Raw genomic sequence first — 18988 nt, 5'->3', positions numbered from 1 at the left:
AGTGCAGACCTGACATATTTAGGGGGACCCTACAATCCTCAACTCCGTTGTTGAATTGTGTTATAGAAACTGTAAAAACTAAATCTTAACTGTGATTTAGCATTGATTTGTTTCTTACAAGTTCAGTACGTGAAAGATTGTATATTTTACACTTAGTATCGTTCACTACCAAGATAGTGTCATCAGCAAACAAAAATATTTTGGAACCAACTGTCATATTAGGAGGCTTATAATTTATATGAGAGGCACTGACAATTATGAAGGCGTAAAGTACAGAAACTTTGAGAAAAATAGATGTTCGTAAATATCAAATTTATAGAGACACACCACTACTAAAAGAGGTCTGAATTTTTTTTTTTAACCAAGTCTGCACATCCTATACTGACTATGAAAAAATTAATGTACCCACTATATGTTATGAAATATTACTTAATATTTAAGATTATATTTATTGTTAATGTTAGTTCACTAAATTTCCATTTGTAGGCTAGTAACAATAGCGTCATTTGCATTTGTAGAGTATGTAATTAATGTGAAACCTGAATAAGAACATAAAGAACAGATAGTAAAAACACCACACACACACACACACACACACACACACACACACACACACACACACAATTATGACCTATTACAACAGTTCATGATACTCGTCATCATCATTTTCATTTCATTAAGGACTTTCTGGTCCTTGAGGTTCAGCAACCGATGTTGTTGTGGTCTTCAGTCCAGAGACTGGTTTCATGCAGCTCTCCATGCTTCTCTATCCTGTGCAAGCTTCTTCATCTCCCATTACATAATGTGACCTACATCCTTCTGAATCTGACCTACGTCCTTCTGAATCTGCTTAGTGTATTCATCTCTTGGTCTCCCTTTATGGTTTTTACCCTCCATGCTACCCTCCAGTACTAAACTGGTGATCCGTTGATGCCTCAGAACATGCCCTACCACCCGATCGCTTCTTCTAGTCAAGTTGTGCGACAAATTTCTCTTCTGTCCAATTCTATTCTATACCTCCTCATTAGTTATGTGATCTATCCTTCTAATCTTCAGAATTCTTCTGTAGCACCACATTTAAAAAGCTTCTATTCTCTTCTTGTCTAAACGGTTTATCGTCCATGTTTTGCTTCCATACATGGCTACACTCCACACAAATACTTTCAGAAATGACTTCCTGACACTTAAATACTCGATGTTAACAAATTTCTCTTCTTTAGAAACGCTTTCCTTGCCATTGCCAGTCTACATTTTATATCCTCTCTACTTCGACCATCACTTATTTTGCTCCCCAAGTAGCAAAACTCCTTTACTACTGTAAGTGTCTCCTCAGCATCACACGACTTAATTCGACTACATTCCATTATCCTCGTTTTGCTTTTGTTGATGTTCATCTTATACCCTCCTTTCAATTCACAGTCCATTCTGTTCAACTGCTCTTCCAGGTCTTTTACTGTCTCTGACAGAATTACAATGTCTTTGGCAAACCTCAAAGTTTTTATTTCTTCTCCATCGATTGTAATTCCTACTCCAAATTTTTGTTTCCTTTACTGCTTGCTCAATATACAGATTGACTAACATTGGGGATAGGCAACAACACTGTCTCATTCCTTCCCAACCACTGCTTCCCTTTCATGCCCCTCGACTCTTATAACTGCCATCTGGTTTCTCTACAAATTGTAAATAGCCTTTTGCTCCCTGTATTTGACCCCTGCCACCTTCAGAATTTGAAAGAGAGTATTCAAGTCAACATTGTCAAAAACTTTCTCTAAGTCTACAAATGCTAGAAACGTAGGTTTGCCTTTCCTTAATCTATCTTCTAAGATACGTCGTAGGGTCAGTACTGACTTATGTGTTCTAACAGTCCTACCGAATCCAAACTGATCTTCTCCAAGGTCAGCTTCTACCAGTTTTTCCATTCATCTGTAAAGAATTCGCGTTAGTATTTTGCAGCCGAACTGATAGTTCGGTAATTTTCAAAAGTAATCATACATTGTGAGACGAGACAGTCAGTTCCTTCATGGAAAAATGTTTGCAGTTGCCTGCAGAACAATGACTGTACCCAGGTGTGCACCTCTTCATCTGAAGCAAACCAACGGTCATGAATGTTTTTCTTTAGGGCTCCAAAAATATGGAAACTGCATGGGGAGAGATCAGGACTGCACAGATGATGTGTTAGGGCTTTCTAGCATTTCTTCTGCAGTTGTTGTTGTTGATGTGGTCTTCAGTCCTTAGACTGGTTTGATGCAGCTCTCCATGCTACTCTATCTTGTGCAAGCCTCTTCTTCATCTCCCAGTACCTACTGCAGTCTACATCGTTCTGAATCTGCTTAGTGAATTCATCTCTTGGTCTCCCTCTACGATTTTTACCCTCCATGCTGCCCTCCAATGCTAAATTTGTGATCCGTTGATGCCTCAGAACATGTCCTACCAACCGGCCCCTTCTTCTTGTTAAGTTGTGCCACAAACTCCTCTTCTCCCCTATTCTATTCAGTACCTCCTCATTACTTATGTGATCTATCCATCTTATCTTCAGCATTCTTCTGTAGCACCACATTTCGAAAGCTTCTACTCTGCTCTTGTCCAAACTAGTTATCATCCACATTTCACTTCCATACATGGCTACAGTCCATACAAATACTTTCAGAAACGACTTCCTGACACTTAAATCTATACTCGATGTTAACAAATTCCTCTTCTTCAGAAACGCTTTCCTTGCCATTGCCAGTCTACATTTTATATCTTCTCTACTTCGACCATCATCAGTTATTTTGCTCCCCAAATAGCAAAACTCCTTTACTACTTTAAGTGTCTCATTTCCTAATCAATTCCCTCAGCATCATCTGACTTAATTCAACTACATTCCATTATCCTCGTTTTGCTTTTGTTGATGTTCATTTTATATCCTCCTTTCAAGACACTGTCCATTCCGTTCAACTGCTCTTCCAAGTCCTTTGCTGTCTTTAGCAGAATTACAATGTCATTGGCGAACCTCAAAGTTTTTATTTCTTCTCCATGGATTTTAATACATACTCCGAATTTTTCTTTTGTTTCCTTTACTGCTTGCTCAATATACAGATTGAATAACATCGGGGATAGGCTACATCCCTGTCTCACTCCCTTCCTAACCACTGCTTCCCTTCCATGCCCCTCGACTCTTCATAACTGCCATATGCTTTCTGTACAAATTGTAAATAGCCTTTCACTCCCTGTGTTTACCCCTGCCACCTTTAGAATTTGAAAGAGAGTATTCCAATCAACATTCTCAAAAGATTTCTCTAAATCTATAAATGCTAGAAACGTATGTTTGCCTTTCCTTAACCTTTCTTCTAAGGTAAGTCGTAAGGTCAGTATTTCCTCACATGTTCTAACATTTCTATGGAATCCAAACTGATCTTCCCCGAGGTCGGCTTCTACCAGTTTTTCCATTCGTCTGTAAATAATTTGCGTTAGTATTTTGCAGCTGTGACTTATTAAACTGATAGTTCGGTAATTTTCACATCTGTCAACACCTGCTTTCTTTGGGATTGGAATTATTATATTCTTCTTGAAGTCTGAGGGTATTTCGCCTGTCTCATACATCTTGCTTGCCAGATGGTAGAGTTGATCATGACTGGCTCTCCCAAGGCTGTCATTACTAAGCATATTTGGGATGTAATTCTTCATGCTTTCCCGGCGATCTGTTGACATCTTGGATATTCGGAAATCCAGCCGGATTTTCGCGTCGTTCTCGCACGATATTTCAACATCGTGCCTCACTGTCTTCTTCAGGTGCTACCTGAGAGTCTCAGGTAGCACCTGAAGAAGACAGTGAGGCACGATGTTGAAATATCGTGCGAGAACGACGCGAACATCCGGCTGGATTCCCGAATATCCAAGATGTCATATTTGGGATGCATTGCAATGTGCTGTTCAGAGATCTTCACACCCTTGTACTCTTACGGATTTATGAACAGCCCTGCAGGGTTCATGGTGTCAGTTTCCTCCTGCACAACTTTAGACACTAAGTCGAGTCCATGCCATGTTGTGTTGCAACACTTCTGCATGTTCATGGGGACCCTACATGATATTAGGCAGGTGTGCCAATTTCTGTGGCTCTTCGGTGTATAAAGGTTGAAAATCTGACAAAATTGAAGACTTTTTGAAATAGTAATATAAATATTGCTTTTAGAATGACAAATAATGCAAAAACACAAATAGGTATAAATTAACAAAGATAGAGAACAAGTGTGAATGTTCGGGACTGCATAAGCTTTCATGCCACGACTGTGATACAAAATATGTAGTCCAGACTTGTAGAAAGTTTAATAATATAGTTTAAAGAATAACCCTACACAAGTAATAACACCGCTATAGGCATGGGCGTACCGAGTGAGGGATATTTGCAGTTTTTCACTACTTTACTGTTTTATTTAGTAAGAAAGGAGGATATAAGATGAACATCAACAAAAGCAAAACGAGGATAATGGAATGTAGTAGAATTAAGTCGGATGATGCTGAGGGAATTAGATTAGGAAATGAGACACTTCAAGTAGTAAATGAGTTTTGCTATTTGGGGAGCAAAATAACTGATGATGGTCGAAGTAGAGAGGATATAAAATGTAGACTGGCAATGGCAAGGATCACGTTTCTGAAGAAGAGGAATTTGTTAACATTGAGTATAGATTAAAGTGTCAGGAAGTCGTTTCTGAAAGTATTTGTATGGAGTGTAGCCATGTATGGAAGTGAAACGTGGATGATAAATAGTTTGGACAAGAAGAGAATAGAAGCTTTCAAAATGTGGTGCTACGGAAGAATGCTGAAGATTAGATGGGTAGATCACATAACTAATGAGGAGGTATTGAATAGAATTGGGTAGAAGAGGAGTTTGTGGTACAACTTGACTAGAAGAAGTGATCGGTTGGTAGGACATGTTCTGAGGCATCAAGGGATCACCAATTTAGTATTGGACGGCAGTGTGGAGGGTAAAAATTGTAGAGGGAGACCAAGAGATGAATACACTAAGCAGGTTCAGAAGGATGTAGGTTGTAGTAGGTACTGGGAGATGATGAAGCTTGCACAGGATAGAGTAGCATGGAGAGCTGCATCAAACCAGTTCCAGGACTGAAGACCACAACAACAACAAAATGTTCATGTCTGGGGAGTTTGGTTTTTAAACTCAGAAGAGTTTGCAATTTGTGGAAGGGTTGCACTTCTGTCACATTGAACGATTCGCTTCAGTCGTCATTGTTCTGGTTCTTGCAAGATCTTTTTTCACTCATAGTGATGTCAGAGATTTACTGTTTTACCAGATTCCTGGTATAGTACACTTGTGAAATGGCCATATGGGAAAATCCCCACTTTATCGCTACCTCAGAGATGCTGTGTTTCATTGCTCATGTGCCGATTATAATACCATGTTCAAAACCCCTTAAACCTTGATAACCTGCCGTTGTAGAAGCAGTAACCAATCTAACAACTGTGCCAGACACTTCCTGTCTTATATAGGCATTGCTGAACACAGCACCGTATTCTGCCTGTTTACATACATCTGTATTTGTATATTCGTCCCTATACCAGTTTCTTTGGTGCTTCCGTGTATTTCGCGGTGGTAATCTTTCTTTTCTCTGTGGATCTAGAGTTTGTGAAGTGTTACTTTTCTTCATACTGTTGTCATACATACATGAAGTTGACTGGTTTTTGGATCACATTCAATATTATGAGCAATCCATCATAGAATGCCCAGTGTCTTCATTATCTCTGATTCCTCTTCAGATACAACAGCTCTGTAGGTGTGTTATGTTTGCTAGTTATTTATATGTTTATTCTGTTGCCGTTTTTTATTTGCAAAGAAATGTGCTTTATACTGTGAATGATACTTGATGAGATTATTTCTTCTGCTTCCACGATAACTTCAGATCGCAAGAAGGGAAATACAGTTCATAGTGCGGGCAGTAAAATACTAAAGAAGCTTATAAAATTGTGTGGTTGGGAAGCTAAGGCAGGAAATTCTAAATCTCTAATGAGGCAAAGTAATCTGTGTGCTGCCAGTTATTCTGGCATGCTACAGAAATTCTAAAAGAGAGATTTTTCACTGGTAAATCTAGCCTGTGGCTCTAGATCCTGGTGAAAAGATTCCGGGGCTGCCTTTCCTGCCACAACTCAATATTTGTGCCGCTGTTATCAGATGGTAGTTCACCAGAATGGAAAATGCTCCTATCACAGCACAAAAAAAGTGAATATGCCCTGGGCACAGCTAGGGATGTAAAAGAAAGGAACTAGCTCTTTGACTTATCTGGCAGCTTCAAAGACAGTTGAATGAAAACATCTTGACATATTTGTTCTTTTTTACTTGTTAGTATTTGTACACGTCATGTAACTTAATGCATCACGTGAGGTAAAGTAGCATCATACATGATGTTATGTCAAATAACATGCCACTATATCATCCAACGTGGCATTTGTCCTGCCGTGTAATATGATACTATGTCTTATCAACCAATGTTAACTACACCATAATTTTGACACTAGACTGCCGTAGCTTGGCAGCTGATATAGATTTTGTTGACTTGGGCAGCGACTGATATGGTATAGACTTTTTTTTGTCTTTCAAACCATGTTGCTTGAATTGGGCATCATTAGCCGGGATCTTCTGTGATTACGTTCCTGGTGTATTGTTGAAGCTGTCCATTACAGCCAACTGCGTCCTTGGAGCATGAGCCTCACCACTACATCAAGGTCAATGTCTGTGGGAGACATTTTTTGTTTCATTTTTTCCAAATTTTCATTATTGTGTTTAGTTTTATATTTTTAGAATTTTGTCTATTTTTTTGCATTATAGCTACATATGTTTTATTCATGTATGCCTGAGACTGTGTATGGAATCATATGAAAGATAACCATAAATACTTAAGTACACAAAATAACAGGATGTAAATAGTTTACATTACATAGATAAACTTACAAAACAGCCGTAGGGCATAGATAAACTTAACTATATCACAAGTTGAATGATTTGCACAACAAATAATAAACTATTGAAAATACCTCTGGTTATTATCTCATATTTGAAAACTCTTGTCATGGTTTATTTAATGTACGCAATAGTAAAAATCGAAAATTAAGAAACTGCTGCTAGAAAAACTCAAGTAAATAATTTTTGCACAAAATGTTGCAACAGCCAGTCCAAATTAAGTATGAATGTGATTGGCTGAAATAAGCAGAACAACTGGGAAATACTGTATGCATGATAAAATACTATCAACTTTTCTATCCTGTACGAAAATTGATGAACTTAAACTTGTTTTATCCAAACATAAATTTTCTATAAGACAGCATAGTAGTTCCAGAAGAAAATGTAGTAAAACATTTTCTATTGGTTAGAAATCAGGTGATCACCTTTGTGACAACTATATTTATAGTAATTTTCAGGTTAATTTAATTTTCTGCGTGGTCATTAATAAAGCTTTAAATGCTCAGTCAAACAGTACATCATTTTGCACAAATGATTATTGACTGTAACAACCAGTTTTTTTAATTATGTTCAAATACAGTGCTTGAAACGAAACACATTTCTAGCAAACACAGTTTCATGTGCAAATCTGAATTATGACCGATTTTTGCAAATATTCTCACAATTACCATAAGGATATGCAAATTTTTCATTATAATCTGTATCACATTAAACCATCTCAGCATGTGTGATTTGTGTAAAACCAGGTTTTCACGTGCAACTTTACCACTATATACTGGAATGGAAAAATATTTTTAGAAAACGACATAACAACCATTACTTACACACATTTGAATACCTTTCTAAAAAATTAGAACTGTTTTGCGCAAGCCTGAAATATAGAAGTGGTGCGTGTAAAAAAACCTCACAAAACGCATATTTTTTGCATGTAAAATTGAATGAAGCTAGATTTTTGAAAGTGGGTTTTCAATTTTATCATAAGAATTCATTTTTATTTATTTGATTCACTTTAAACCATTTCTATGCATTCAGTTCACATACAATGTCCTACATTTAGCTTAGTTTAAAACATTGTATATCGACAACAGATAAATATTATTGGATAAAAAAACTGCTATTGACTATCCATTTATGTACCTTCATGCAAAGTTTGAACCAATTCGTACAAGTTTAAAGTATAGAAGTGATGTACAAACAAGATTTTTCAAAAGGTTAAAACTTACCTTGGACCAAGAAGGTCTGATACACGTGGCCCTCAGTCCTACTCCAGTCTGGAGTTGTCTAAGGGTGACTGTTTTTGCATGTAAAATCCAAACAAGGATGACTGTTTTTGGATTTAAAATCCGAATGTTGCACATCGCACATACATTTCATTTATCATTAATTTTGCCCAATTACAAACTTTTGCAAAAGGAATTAACCGGTTCACACAATTTGCCTGGTTCATTGTTCAAACCTTGCTTAATACACTGTAACATAGCTACAGAAAGACAGATTTTCGAGTGGCTGTGATAATGGCCAATGATCGGGGCTCTAGACCAAAAAATTTTTAGCCCATGTTTCTAGTTCAAATAGGAACTGAGCACCAAGGCCCCCCCCCCCCCCCCCCCCACACCACCCACCCCCCGTTCCAAACTGTGTATCTGTGCGCAGTCTTTCCATACATGTTTGTTATAGTGCCTCTGTGCTGTAACAATTGTCGATAGCTACATCATGTGCAAAAAGTCTGAGGTTACTATTAATGTTGTCTGCAAGATCATTAAATACAATATGAACAGCAACAGATTCAAGACATCTCCCTGAGGCACACATGAAGAAGTTACTTTTACATCTGTCGATGACTCTACATTCAAGGTAACATGCTGTGTCCTCACTGCCAGTAAGTCCTCAATCCAGTCACAAATTTTGCTCAACAACCCATATGGAAATGAGCGTTTGGCGTCATTGGCCGGGAGGCCCCTTACGGGGCAGGTCTGGCCGCCTTGGTGCTGGCCTCATTACATTCGATGCCACATTGGGTGGCCTATGGATGAGGATGAGATGATGATGAAGACAACACAACACCCAGTCCCTGAGTGGAGAAAAACCCCGACCCAGCTGTGAATCGATCCCGGGCCCCTTAGGACGGCAAAATAACAGCTTGGTGCAGATGTAAGTAGCCTGTGTGAGTATAAAGGAAAATCAGTGAAATCACAGAAACAAAGAGCTGAAATTGACCTATTTATTTAGAGTGAAAAATACATTTATAGAAGATGTTGAAAGTGATCCCTGCAACATCAGTACACAGTTGTGCATGTCGTAACATATTGAGATGCACTGATGTAAAGCTCGGATATTGATGGCAGCATTTTCATGGCAGATGCTGTCTTTCAGTTCCTGTGTAGTGTGTGGATTTGTTTCATAGACCTTGCTCTTCAAGTGTCCCCATAGGAAAAAAAAATCACATGTTGTTAGATACAGTGAATGTGGTGGCCATAAATGTTTGCTGGCAATTTGTTCCTCAGTGAAGGCATCATGGACATATCCCAGGGATACCTTAAAAAGACATGTCCTGTTGCCCCATCTTGCTGGAAGAAGCAGTATTGTCTTTCATATTCAGAGAGTTGAATACAAAATGTATCAAAAATTGCCATATGTGCAACTGTATTGAGGGCACTGGCAAAAAATATTGGTCCAATGGTGCGCGTTCTCATTACACTGCACCAAATGCCGATTTTTTCATTGTGGAGTGGTTGCTGACAAACAGTGTTAGGGCTCTCTGTTGCTCAGTACCTCATGTTCTGCAATTTCACATGACCGGAAAGATGAAACCATCCTTCATCACATTGTGATATAATGGAAAGGTTCTAACAAACCATCGTTGATATTCACAAGCCGCATGTAGTAATCTACATGTTTCTGACTGTCATTCTTCATTAATTGCTGCACAACTATCACACGATTTGGCTTCATATTAAGACTTTTCAATATCCGCTAGCAACTCATTCCATTTACATGTGCCTGTCGGTCAGTTTACGTGTTCACTCCTTTAGGCCCTGCATAATTCTTTCAAGAATGTCTGCAATAACTTCTGGTGTATGAACTGAAGGAATTCTGTGTCGTTTTACATTTTGCACAGGTCCATAGGTGTGCCAGTTTTTATACAGGCTGTGTATTGCTCTCTTTGCTGGTAGTGCTCTATACAGATATTTGGCCCCAAAAATTTCATGAGTTTCCTTGACTGAACCTGTCTTCACAAATGAATCCACAATTTCGATTCTTTCTTCTTTTGAGAAAGTCATTTTGAGAACTGGAAAGAAAAACGTCTAACTTCACTGATGAAAGAAACTAAAATGCTGACAGAAGAATGCTAACAATCAATTATTGCATATAAAACTGTCTACTCATTTCAGAAATTGAAGTACTGCTTTTGCGTTCAAAGGAGGGAGGAGGGATAAGCTACTTTTAACTGCTCCATCCTGTACTTTTGTTAGTAAACATTGATATGATAGTGACTTAAATGCTCTTTGGAAGTCTAGAAATACTGCATCCACCTGACAGCCACGATGTGCAGCTTGCAGGATGTCAAGTGAGAGGCCATTGCAATGTCTGGCCCTGAAAAGCTCTGCGCCGATTGAAAAAGGTTATACCACCCTGCCAGTGTTCTATTAACTCCACACAAAACAGAGAAGGAAACACATTTGTTTGAATGTATTGAAATATTGCTAATGTAAATACATTGAAATGTAAAATTGTTCTTTTTACCTTATATCACTCAAGCATATAAAGAAGCTGTATTTGCCATCACTATCTGCAACCACAGGCTGGAAGATCCAAAAATCTCCATTCTTTGTTGCAGAAACACCAGAGCACAAGACTCTGTGAGAAATGCTGCCCCCAACTTACGTTCCGGGTTTCCACGATGAGGAGGCCGTGAGGGCGATGCGGTACAATGACCTCGGCACGACGGGCCTCAAGGTGTCCCACCTGGGGTTCGGTAGCGGCCCACTGGGGATATATGGGTGAGTGGTGCTTGTGAAGTGTGCTTTGTTGTGCAGGAGATGTGACAAAATTTACTATGAAATTTATTTATATAGCTAATAAAAAAAAAATTCATTATTTTTGCCTGTATTGATGTGATACAGTTACACAGTATTCAAAATGGCAAAGAGCAGCAATCAGTTGTTGTTTCTGTTGTAGCTTTATTAGAGCAGATCCAGATTTCGGCTGGTAACTAGCCGTTATAAATTCGGTATTTCGGAGTTGTTATACTTGCCCAAATATGTCTACAACCCATAACTAATCATTATCAATCCAGTATTTTGGAGTTGTTACACGTACCCTGTTTTACAGGCATATATGTACTAGGTACGTATTACTATTTTCGGGTAAATGGGCAAGTTTGTGTAAGGACGGACTCGCGACGTTTACCATGTACTCTACACAATAGGAAAGGTCGCATTGGACAACGCTGCTTTGTAGGATGAACACGATATGAGAATATATCTGTGTCTCATAAACTATTTGCCTAAATATTATGATATACACATTTAAAACCATCTTTTGAAGCCCATCATGTTACGCTAAAATTTAACATAGGGTTCCATTTAAAAAAAATCAAAGATGGCCTCGTATCTCTGTAATAAAAAAATAGCACAAACATGAAATGTGATATATTCAGGTAGCCCCTGTCCCTGCAATTCACTGTCCAAAAGGCATCTTTGTATCTACACTACTGGCCATTAAAATTGCTACACTAAGAAGAAATGCAGATGATAAATGGATATTCATTGGACAAATAAATTATACTAGAACTTATATATGATTACATTTTCACACAATTTGGGTGCGTAGATCCTGATAAATCAGTACCCATGAGAACCACATCTGGCCATAATAACGGCCTTGATACTCCTGGGCATTGAGTCAAACAGAGCTTGGATGGTGTGTACAGGTACAGCTGCCAATGCAGCTTCAACACGATACCACAGTTCATCAAGAGTAGTGACTGGCGTATTGTGACGAGCCAGTTGCTCGGCCACCATTGACCAGACATTTTCAGTTGGTGAGAGATCTGGGGAATGTGCTGGCCAGGGAATCAGTTCCAGCTGCTTCTTTTTTTTTCTTTCTTTTTTATTTTAATTTTATTTTATTATTATTTTTTTTCCTAACTGCTGTTTACTTCTTTGTATGTTGGGCCATTTACAAAACGTTCATCTGCTGGAGAGCTGGTTTTCCCCAAATTGTTTACTAGTTTGGGGTAGTTCAATAAACCATCAAAATATTCTAGTGATAATAGTAGCATTGATATGTTGAAGATCCACTGTCCACAGCTGATCTCCGTAACTCGTCTTATTCGCGGGGCCTTATACTTTGTGAATGATGTTAATGTTTACATTTCGAATGGTTGACTACAGCTTTTTACAGTGTTCTCCAGAAACTTCTACTTGAAACTTCTGCTTATCTTGTACAAGAAATGCATTAGATAAACAAATTTCTGCCTTCCTAGATTTGGTGACTGAACGGAAATGGATGTCCACAAAGTTTGTTTCAACAGAGTTGTAATGTAATGATGAACTTCATCTTCTGCATGTCATTAAACTACTCCAAATTATGTTAAATAATGATTAATGTGTGTAGCAGAAAGAAACATTGTAGTGAATATATATCAACATTATAAACATATCACTTACATCACTAGAAGCACATATTGTCTACTCTTATGAACACTGACGAATTGATAACGGGTATTTCTTCAAGTAGTTGTCTCATGCCAGTTACAGCTGAAACAGTTGTCATCTCTGCATCCAACAAAAAATGAACAAACATTGTATGGAATGTTTTACTGGATTTAGTCTACATTACTACCTACTAAAATATTTACTGTTCTTCTTGAAACACCCTGTATAATATTACAATAGGCCAATATATGACCTGATATATTAATTCACAAAGGTAAGTCAACTCCACTGCAATGACACTACATGTGCTGTTGTAGGGATTACCCTGAGGAGGATGCGATTGCGGCAGTGCGGGAGGCGATCCGGCAGGGCATCAATTACATCGACACGGCACCCTTCTATGGCCTCGGGAGGTCTGAAGAAGTTCTTGGCAAGGTGAGGTTGAGTTGCAGTAGGCCTAATCCACTCATCAAGGATGGAAACTGCTCTTGCCATTTTCCCGTGTTTGAGTGGTGTGTATGCACTGTTGCTTAGGTGGCTTTCATGGGGCAATTTGAAGTTATATCCCAGCCACCACTGCACCACTGGGGTATGTTATCATTTACACCCTCTATGTGGCAAAACACACACACACACACACACACACACACACACACACACACACACACACACACACACACACACAGAAAGAGAGGCACACACTCTCTCTCTCTCTCTCTCTCTCTCTCTCTCTCTCTCTCTCTCTCTCTCTCTCTTTGTGTGTGTGTGTGTGTGTGTGTGTGTGTGTGTGTGTGTGTGTGTGTGTGCGTGTTCTTTGATTCCAGAATATGTTCCATACAGCTCTGCACTGTTGTTTGGAGATCAGCAGGTTAGCTTCCGAAATATTAGATCAGATTTGTGGCTAGATTCAGAATTTCTTTGCAGGTGCAGCTCAACACTCTTGAGAGAACAAAATCGACAGGTGTAAAGATAATTTCTATTGTACCAAAAGGAAGTGTTATAGTGGCTGTACAAATGATGATGTAGGTAATATCAAAACCTCCCTGAGGCCTTTCGCAGATGATGCAGTTGTCTATACATTGTAAAATAGTTGGAATCCTGCCTCTGTTATGTTTTCTACCTCGATGAATAAATAAATTTTTTCCTGCAACGGAAAGTCCGGGATGGAATTTAAAAATACACTACTGGCCATTAAAATTGCTACACCAAGAAGAAATGCAGATGATAGATGGGTATTCATTGGACAAATATATTGAACTGACATGTGATTACATTTTCATGCACGAAATCAATGCCCAGAACAAACACCTCTGACCATAATAATGGCCTTGATACGCCTGGGCATTGAGTCAAAAAGAGCTTGGATTGCGTATACAGGTACAGCTGCCCGTGCAGCTTCAACACGATACCACAGTTCATCAAGAGTAGTGACTGGCGTATTGTGATGAGCCAGTTACCTGGCCACCATTGACCAGACGCTTTCATTTGGTGAGAGATCTGGAGAATGTGCTGCCCTGACTCAGGGATCGAGACTTGACTGCACGATCCGTTACAGCCATGCGGATAAGATGCCTGGCATGTCAACTGCTAGTGACACAAGGCCGTTGGGATCCAGCACGCCGTTCCGTATTGCCCTCCTGAACCCACTGATTCCATATTCTGCTAATAGTCATTAGATCTCGACCAACACGAGCAGCAATGTCGCAATACGATAAACCGCAGTCTCAATAGGCTACAATATGACCTTTATCAAAGTCGGAAATGTGATGGTACGCATTTCTCCTCCTTACGCGAGGCATCACAAAAATGTTTCACCAGGCTACACCGGTCAACTGCTGTTTGTGTATGAGAAATCGGTTGGAATCTTTCCTCATGTCGGCACGTTGTAGGTGTCGCCACCGGTGCCAACCTAGTGTCAATGCTCTGAAAAGCTAATCATTTGCATATCACGTCATCTTCTTCCTGACGGTTAAATTTCGTGTCTGTAGCACGTCATCTTCATGGTGTAGCAGTTTTAATGGCCAGTAGTGTATTGTGGAAAGCATAGTTGCTACTCATGATATAGTGGATATGCTGAGTCACAGACAGGCACAACAAAAAGACTGTCTGAAAGTGAGCTTTCAGCTAACATGGCCTTTGTCAGAAACACACACACACACACACACACACACACACACACACACACACACACGCACACACCTCACTCACTCACTCACTCGTAAATCAGTCTCTGTCTACTGAAGCCACACTGCAAGTACCAGTGCATGATGACAGAAGCAGGTGGGTGGTGGAGGTAAGGAGGAGTCTGGGGCAGGGAGTTGGAGGGATAGCAGGGTAGGGATGGGGGTTGATGAAGTGCTGCTTGGGGGAGCATACAGGGACGAGGCAGAGAGAGGGTAGGGTACCTAGGGACAGTCGGCAATTGAAAGTTTTACTATGTTAAGTAATGTGAAAATGAGGTATTGTTAGCACTCAAGAGACATTCAACTCATTCCAAGAACATATTTTAAATGATCTAAACCTAATTAACTTACGAAATGATTGACACTGAAAGCTTGGACCATCATAATTTGAATTATCTGTTTTGCCTATGTGTTTGCTAGATTCTGAACTTTGACACTGTACTTTTGTTTTTATATTTTTTCCATGTCAAATGATGCCCCCTCACCACTTAATTAACCCATTAAGATTTGTGTAAAATATCCTAATGTAAAATTATCAGTGGATGCCTTAGTTGTACGAATTGTATTCCCACTACGGAACCATTACAATGTTGCGTATACTTTTGTAATATACTAATCTTCAACTTCTTTCATAAAGCAGGTAACAGTTAAATCCATCCAAAGTAACAGGATCTAATGCAGCCAATTTTTAAAAAAAAAAAAAAAAAAAAAAAAAAAAAAAAAAAAAAAAACATTATGTAGTTTCCAAGATTATATTACATTCTTATGTTGGTCGTTAAACAGCCAGCCACTCCCTCACCAGCATGTACCCTGACATTAAGCACTTAATAGCTATGAATGTGTAAACAGTATGCTACAACATAATATATTTGTGTCTTAATGTCCGTGCATCAGATTAAACACTTAACATCTCTAATGTATATTCATGAAAGCCTGAAGCCACTGTAGTAAATACACGATATTAGTGTGTTAATGTTGAACAAATACTATCCTCTGGATACTGTAATTATTTTTGGTGATCCTACTGCAAATTACGTTATGTGCACAGTGATTTTATATTTCCATTAATGCAAGTCATACCACTGTGAAGTTCTACGATTATGATATCACTGATTACTGTCTGAACATTGGAGATAATCAGCTTTAGGTAATTTAGAATACACTACTGGGAGACTGGGATGCTGAACATTGTCAGTGTGGGCCAGTATATGGAATTTTACTGATTACACCACAAACTTTTTCACATCTCTAACTACTTCAGTTAACTTCATTTCTGAATTATGAGTGCCCTAATGAAAATGGAGTCAAAACTATCAGATTAAGAATCTGAATAACAAATTCCAGTGAAATTAAGTATAAATAAGAGTGTGAGATTCCTTTGTAGTTGCTGGTAAAATAAATTAGCAAAAAGAATTTGTTTATTTATGGCTGTAGAAAAACATAAAAGGTGGGAAGTATCCACCTTGCTGTGTCAGAAAGAGTTGGTCAAAAATATTACTCCTCCCCCCCCCCCCCCACATACATTTTTCAAAATGTCCACAATGAGAAAATCAGAGAAATTAAAGAATTGTTTGGTGGTTTACTGACACTTGTTCTTCTCCTGTGCCATTTGCAAAGGGAACGTGGTAGTGGTACCACTCACCATGAGATGAGTTGTGTAATACAGATTCTGGTGTAAATGTAGAAACATTTCATTTACTTGGAAAGATTTATTTACTAGAGCTGTGGTAATGAACTCTATATATTATTATTACTGCAGGCTTTTGCACAATAGAAATTTTCCTCGTGTAGCATAAATTATATTGCAGTACTGTGCAAAATAACATCAGTCAGTAATAACGTGTGACTTGCACAGAATTGTATGTGAGAAGGAAAATCTGTGTGCTAGATCAGTATTTGGATGCAGATATATCTAGAATCTTGATACCTGTCAGGCCCACTGTTTCAGCTTGTCATTTACAATCATCACAGTAAATGTGAAACTCGAGTTTCTCCCGGTGAATAAAATATTCAACAACTTACGGGAATGCAGCCATGATGTCTTCAATGACCGCCAATATTTTGACAGGTCAGTGTCCCATCATTTTTGAGACACAAATGTAACGAGGAAGGTAATGTGACAAAAATAAAGTGCACATTGTGATCTCACTCTTTTACTGCAATGTTCATCTAAATTGTAAAGTTACCAACCTGTGTGTCGTGAATTTTGTTGATGTTCACCTTTGAGAACTTTCTTTAGCTAATGAATAGATTTGTTCACTGTAAAGACTTACTGTCAAAATACAACCATGTCCATTTGTTTAATACATTGCATTTATTGCTTTAAACGTACAATGATCAGCTTGTAAGTAAGTAACTTTAACATTTATATATAACAAGTGAGTGGTTCAAATAATCCATGAATGGTTTAAAGGAGCTTTTTGTGATATTGCAGATAAACAAAATAGAAACTTTACATGAACACTGACTGACATAGTGAATGTACCAACTGCAGATGCAGATCAGAACATGATGCCCATTTCTTGACAAGCCTACAACAGAAAATCACAGTGGCAAAATACTAAGATATATCATTTCACCTATTAACATAAAAGACAGTACAATTAAGAGACGAAGATACACTGAACAGTAAAGTAAGTTTGTCTTAACTACTTGCTCCAGTAGTAGAAAATGGCAAAATTATTGGTATTATGTTATGGCATTGGATCTCAGTACGCACAGAGATTCCCAAACTTCACCAAATAGCTTCTAGACAGTGAAATTTTCTTATTGGAGTAATTAAGAAACTAATAGGGTATTTTTTGGAAATAGAAATAGCAGTGCTACAAAACTGTGCCATTGTATTTTAGAAAGAAGTACCTTTTAAGGTTCGAACATTCAGAATATAAAAATACTGAACAGGAATAGTTTTTGAAGTAATATGTTTTTGGAAGAAATAAAATGTTGCTTGAAAAGTGAAAACTAATGGACTTGTGAATGAGCTGTGTTAATTTAAATAAACAATTTTTAGCCTAATGGCACTGTGTTTGAAATACACATAGTCTACAACTATGGAAATTAGGAATATTTCTGTAAATAAAATGTTTTCCTATGTTCCAGATGTATTACTGTCATTGGCAATAAATTATACAGTGAGTAATAAAGTTTAATGAAATAATGCCTGACTGAGGCTTTAGAAACTTTGTGCAGCTGTTGTATGTGTACTACTACTGGAAATTTGTGTGAAACAGAAAATTACATTGGCATCATTAGTTCTATAAGAACATATATTAAAAACAAAGATTCCAAGACTTACCAAGCGGGAAAGCGCCGGTAGATAGGCACAATAAAAAACACACAAACACACACACAAAATTTCGAGCTTTCGCAACTGGCCGTTGCTTGTTCTATAAGAACAAGTAGAGTAGTGCCAGGCTGCTCTGTTACAAACTTCTGCAAGTAACAATACAAATGGTAAATTTCCTCCCCCCCCCCCACAGCTTTCTCTCATGTTTGTGCATAAAAAAATCACCGGGATTTCATCTCTCACAGCTTTCTCTCATTACCTTTGTGCATCGAAAATCACCGGGGTTTGATCAGTCAGCATATCAGTGTTTATCAATGATGTCACCTGTCTGTATTCCCGTAAGATGTTTGAACACTGCAGCAGATACTTGGCTTCAAGTAAACGAACTGGTCAACCAGAGTTTACAGTGCTTTTTACATTTGTCCACTGTCATCTCTTTTGCAGGCCCTGAAGGGCATACCTCGTCAGGCGTACTACATCGCCACCAAGGTGGGCCGCTACACTATGGACCCGCGCACCATGTTTGACTTCTCTGCACAGAAGACAAGGGAGAGCTTCGCGAAGAGCCTCAAACTGCTGCAACTGGACTATGTGGACATCATACAGGTGATAAGAGACTGGTCTCCACTGACAGCTAGAAACATGGCAGGGATGGTTAGGTGCATTGGATGTACAGTGAAACCTCTTTATAACATTCCTCCATACAATGTTTTCCTCTCTGTTACATCTGTTTTTTTCAGTCCCGACTAAAAGCCCATATAAACAATGTTAAATTTTCCTCTTTATTGCGTTTCCTCTATATTACAATTTCCTCCATGTAATGCTCATATTTTTGGAATCCTGGTCAATTATTTACCTCTTTATAATGTTTAAGTGACTGGATGTAGACGCATCGTTTTCCGTTCTG

At 38.4% G+C, this 18988-nt stretch overlaps 1 protein-coding gene across 2 annotated transcripts in view; it reads left to right on the top strand.

Moving 5' to 3' along the window:
* Positions 1-18988, top strand: part of LOC126295442 (uncharacterized) — an 82503-nt gene that overhangs the window by 13945 nt on the left and 49570 nt on the right. For both annotated transcript variants that reach the window (XM_049987940.1, XM_049987941.1), the window contains 3 exons: positions 10791-10953; positions 12930-13047; positions 18526-18687. In XM_049987940.1, the coding sequence (XP_049843897.1) occupies positions 10820-10953; positions 12930-13047; positions 18526-18687 (414 nt within the window). In that variant the 5' untranslated portion in view covers positions 10791-10819. The remainder of the gene's footprint in view (positions 1-10790; positions 10954-12929; positions 13048-18525; positions 18688-18988) is intronic.

The sequence above is a fragment of the Schistocerca gregaria genome, chromosome 11 (genome assembly GCF_023897955.1).
Source record: "Schistocerca gregaria isolate iqSchGreg1 chromosome 11, iqSchGreg1.2, whole genome shotgun sequence".
NCBI lineage: Eukaryota > Metazoa > Arthropoda > Insecta > Orthoptera > Acrididae > Schistocerca > Schistocerca gregaria.
This window is presented reverse-complemented; position numbering and strand designations above follow the sequence as displayed.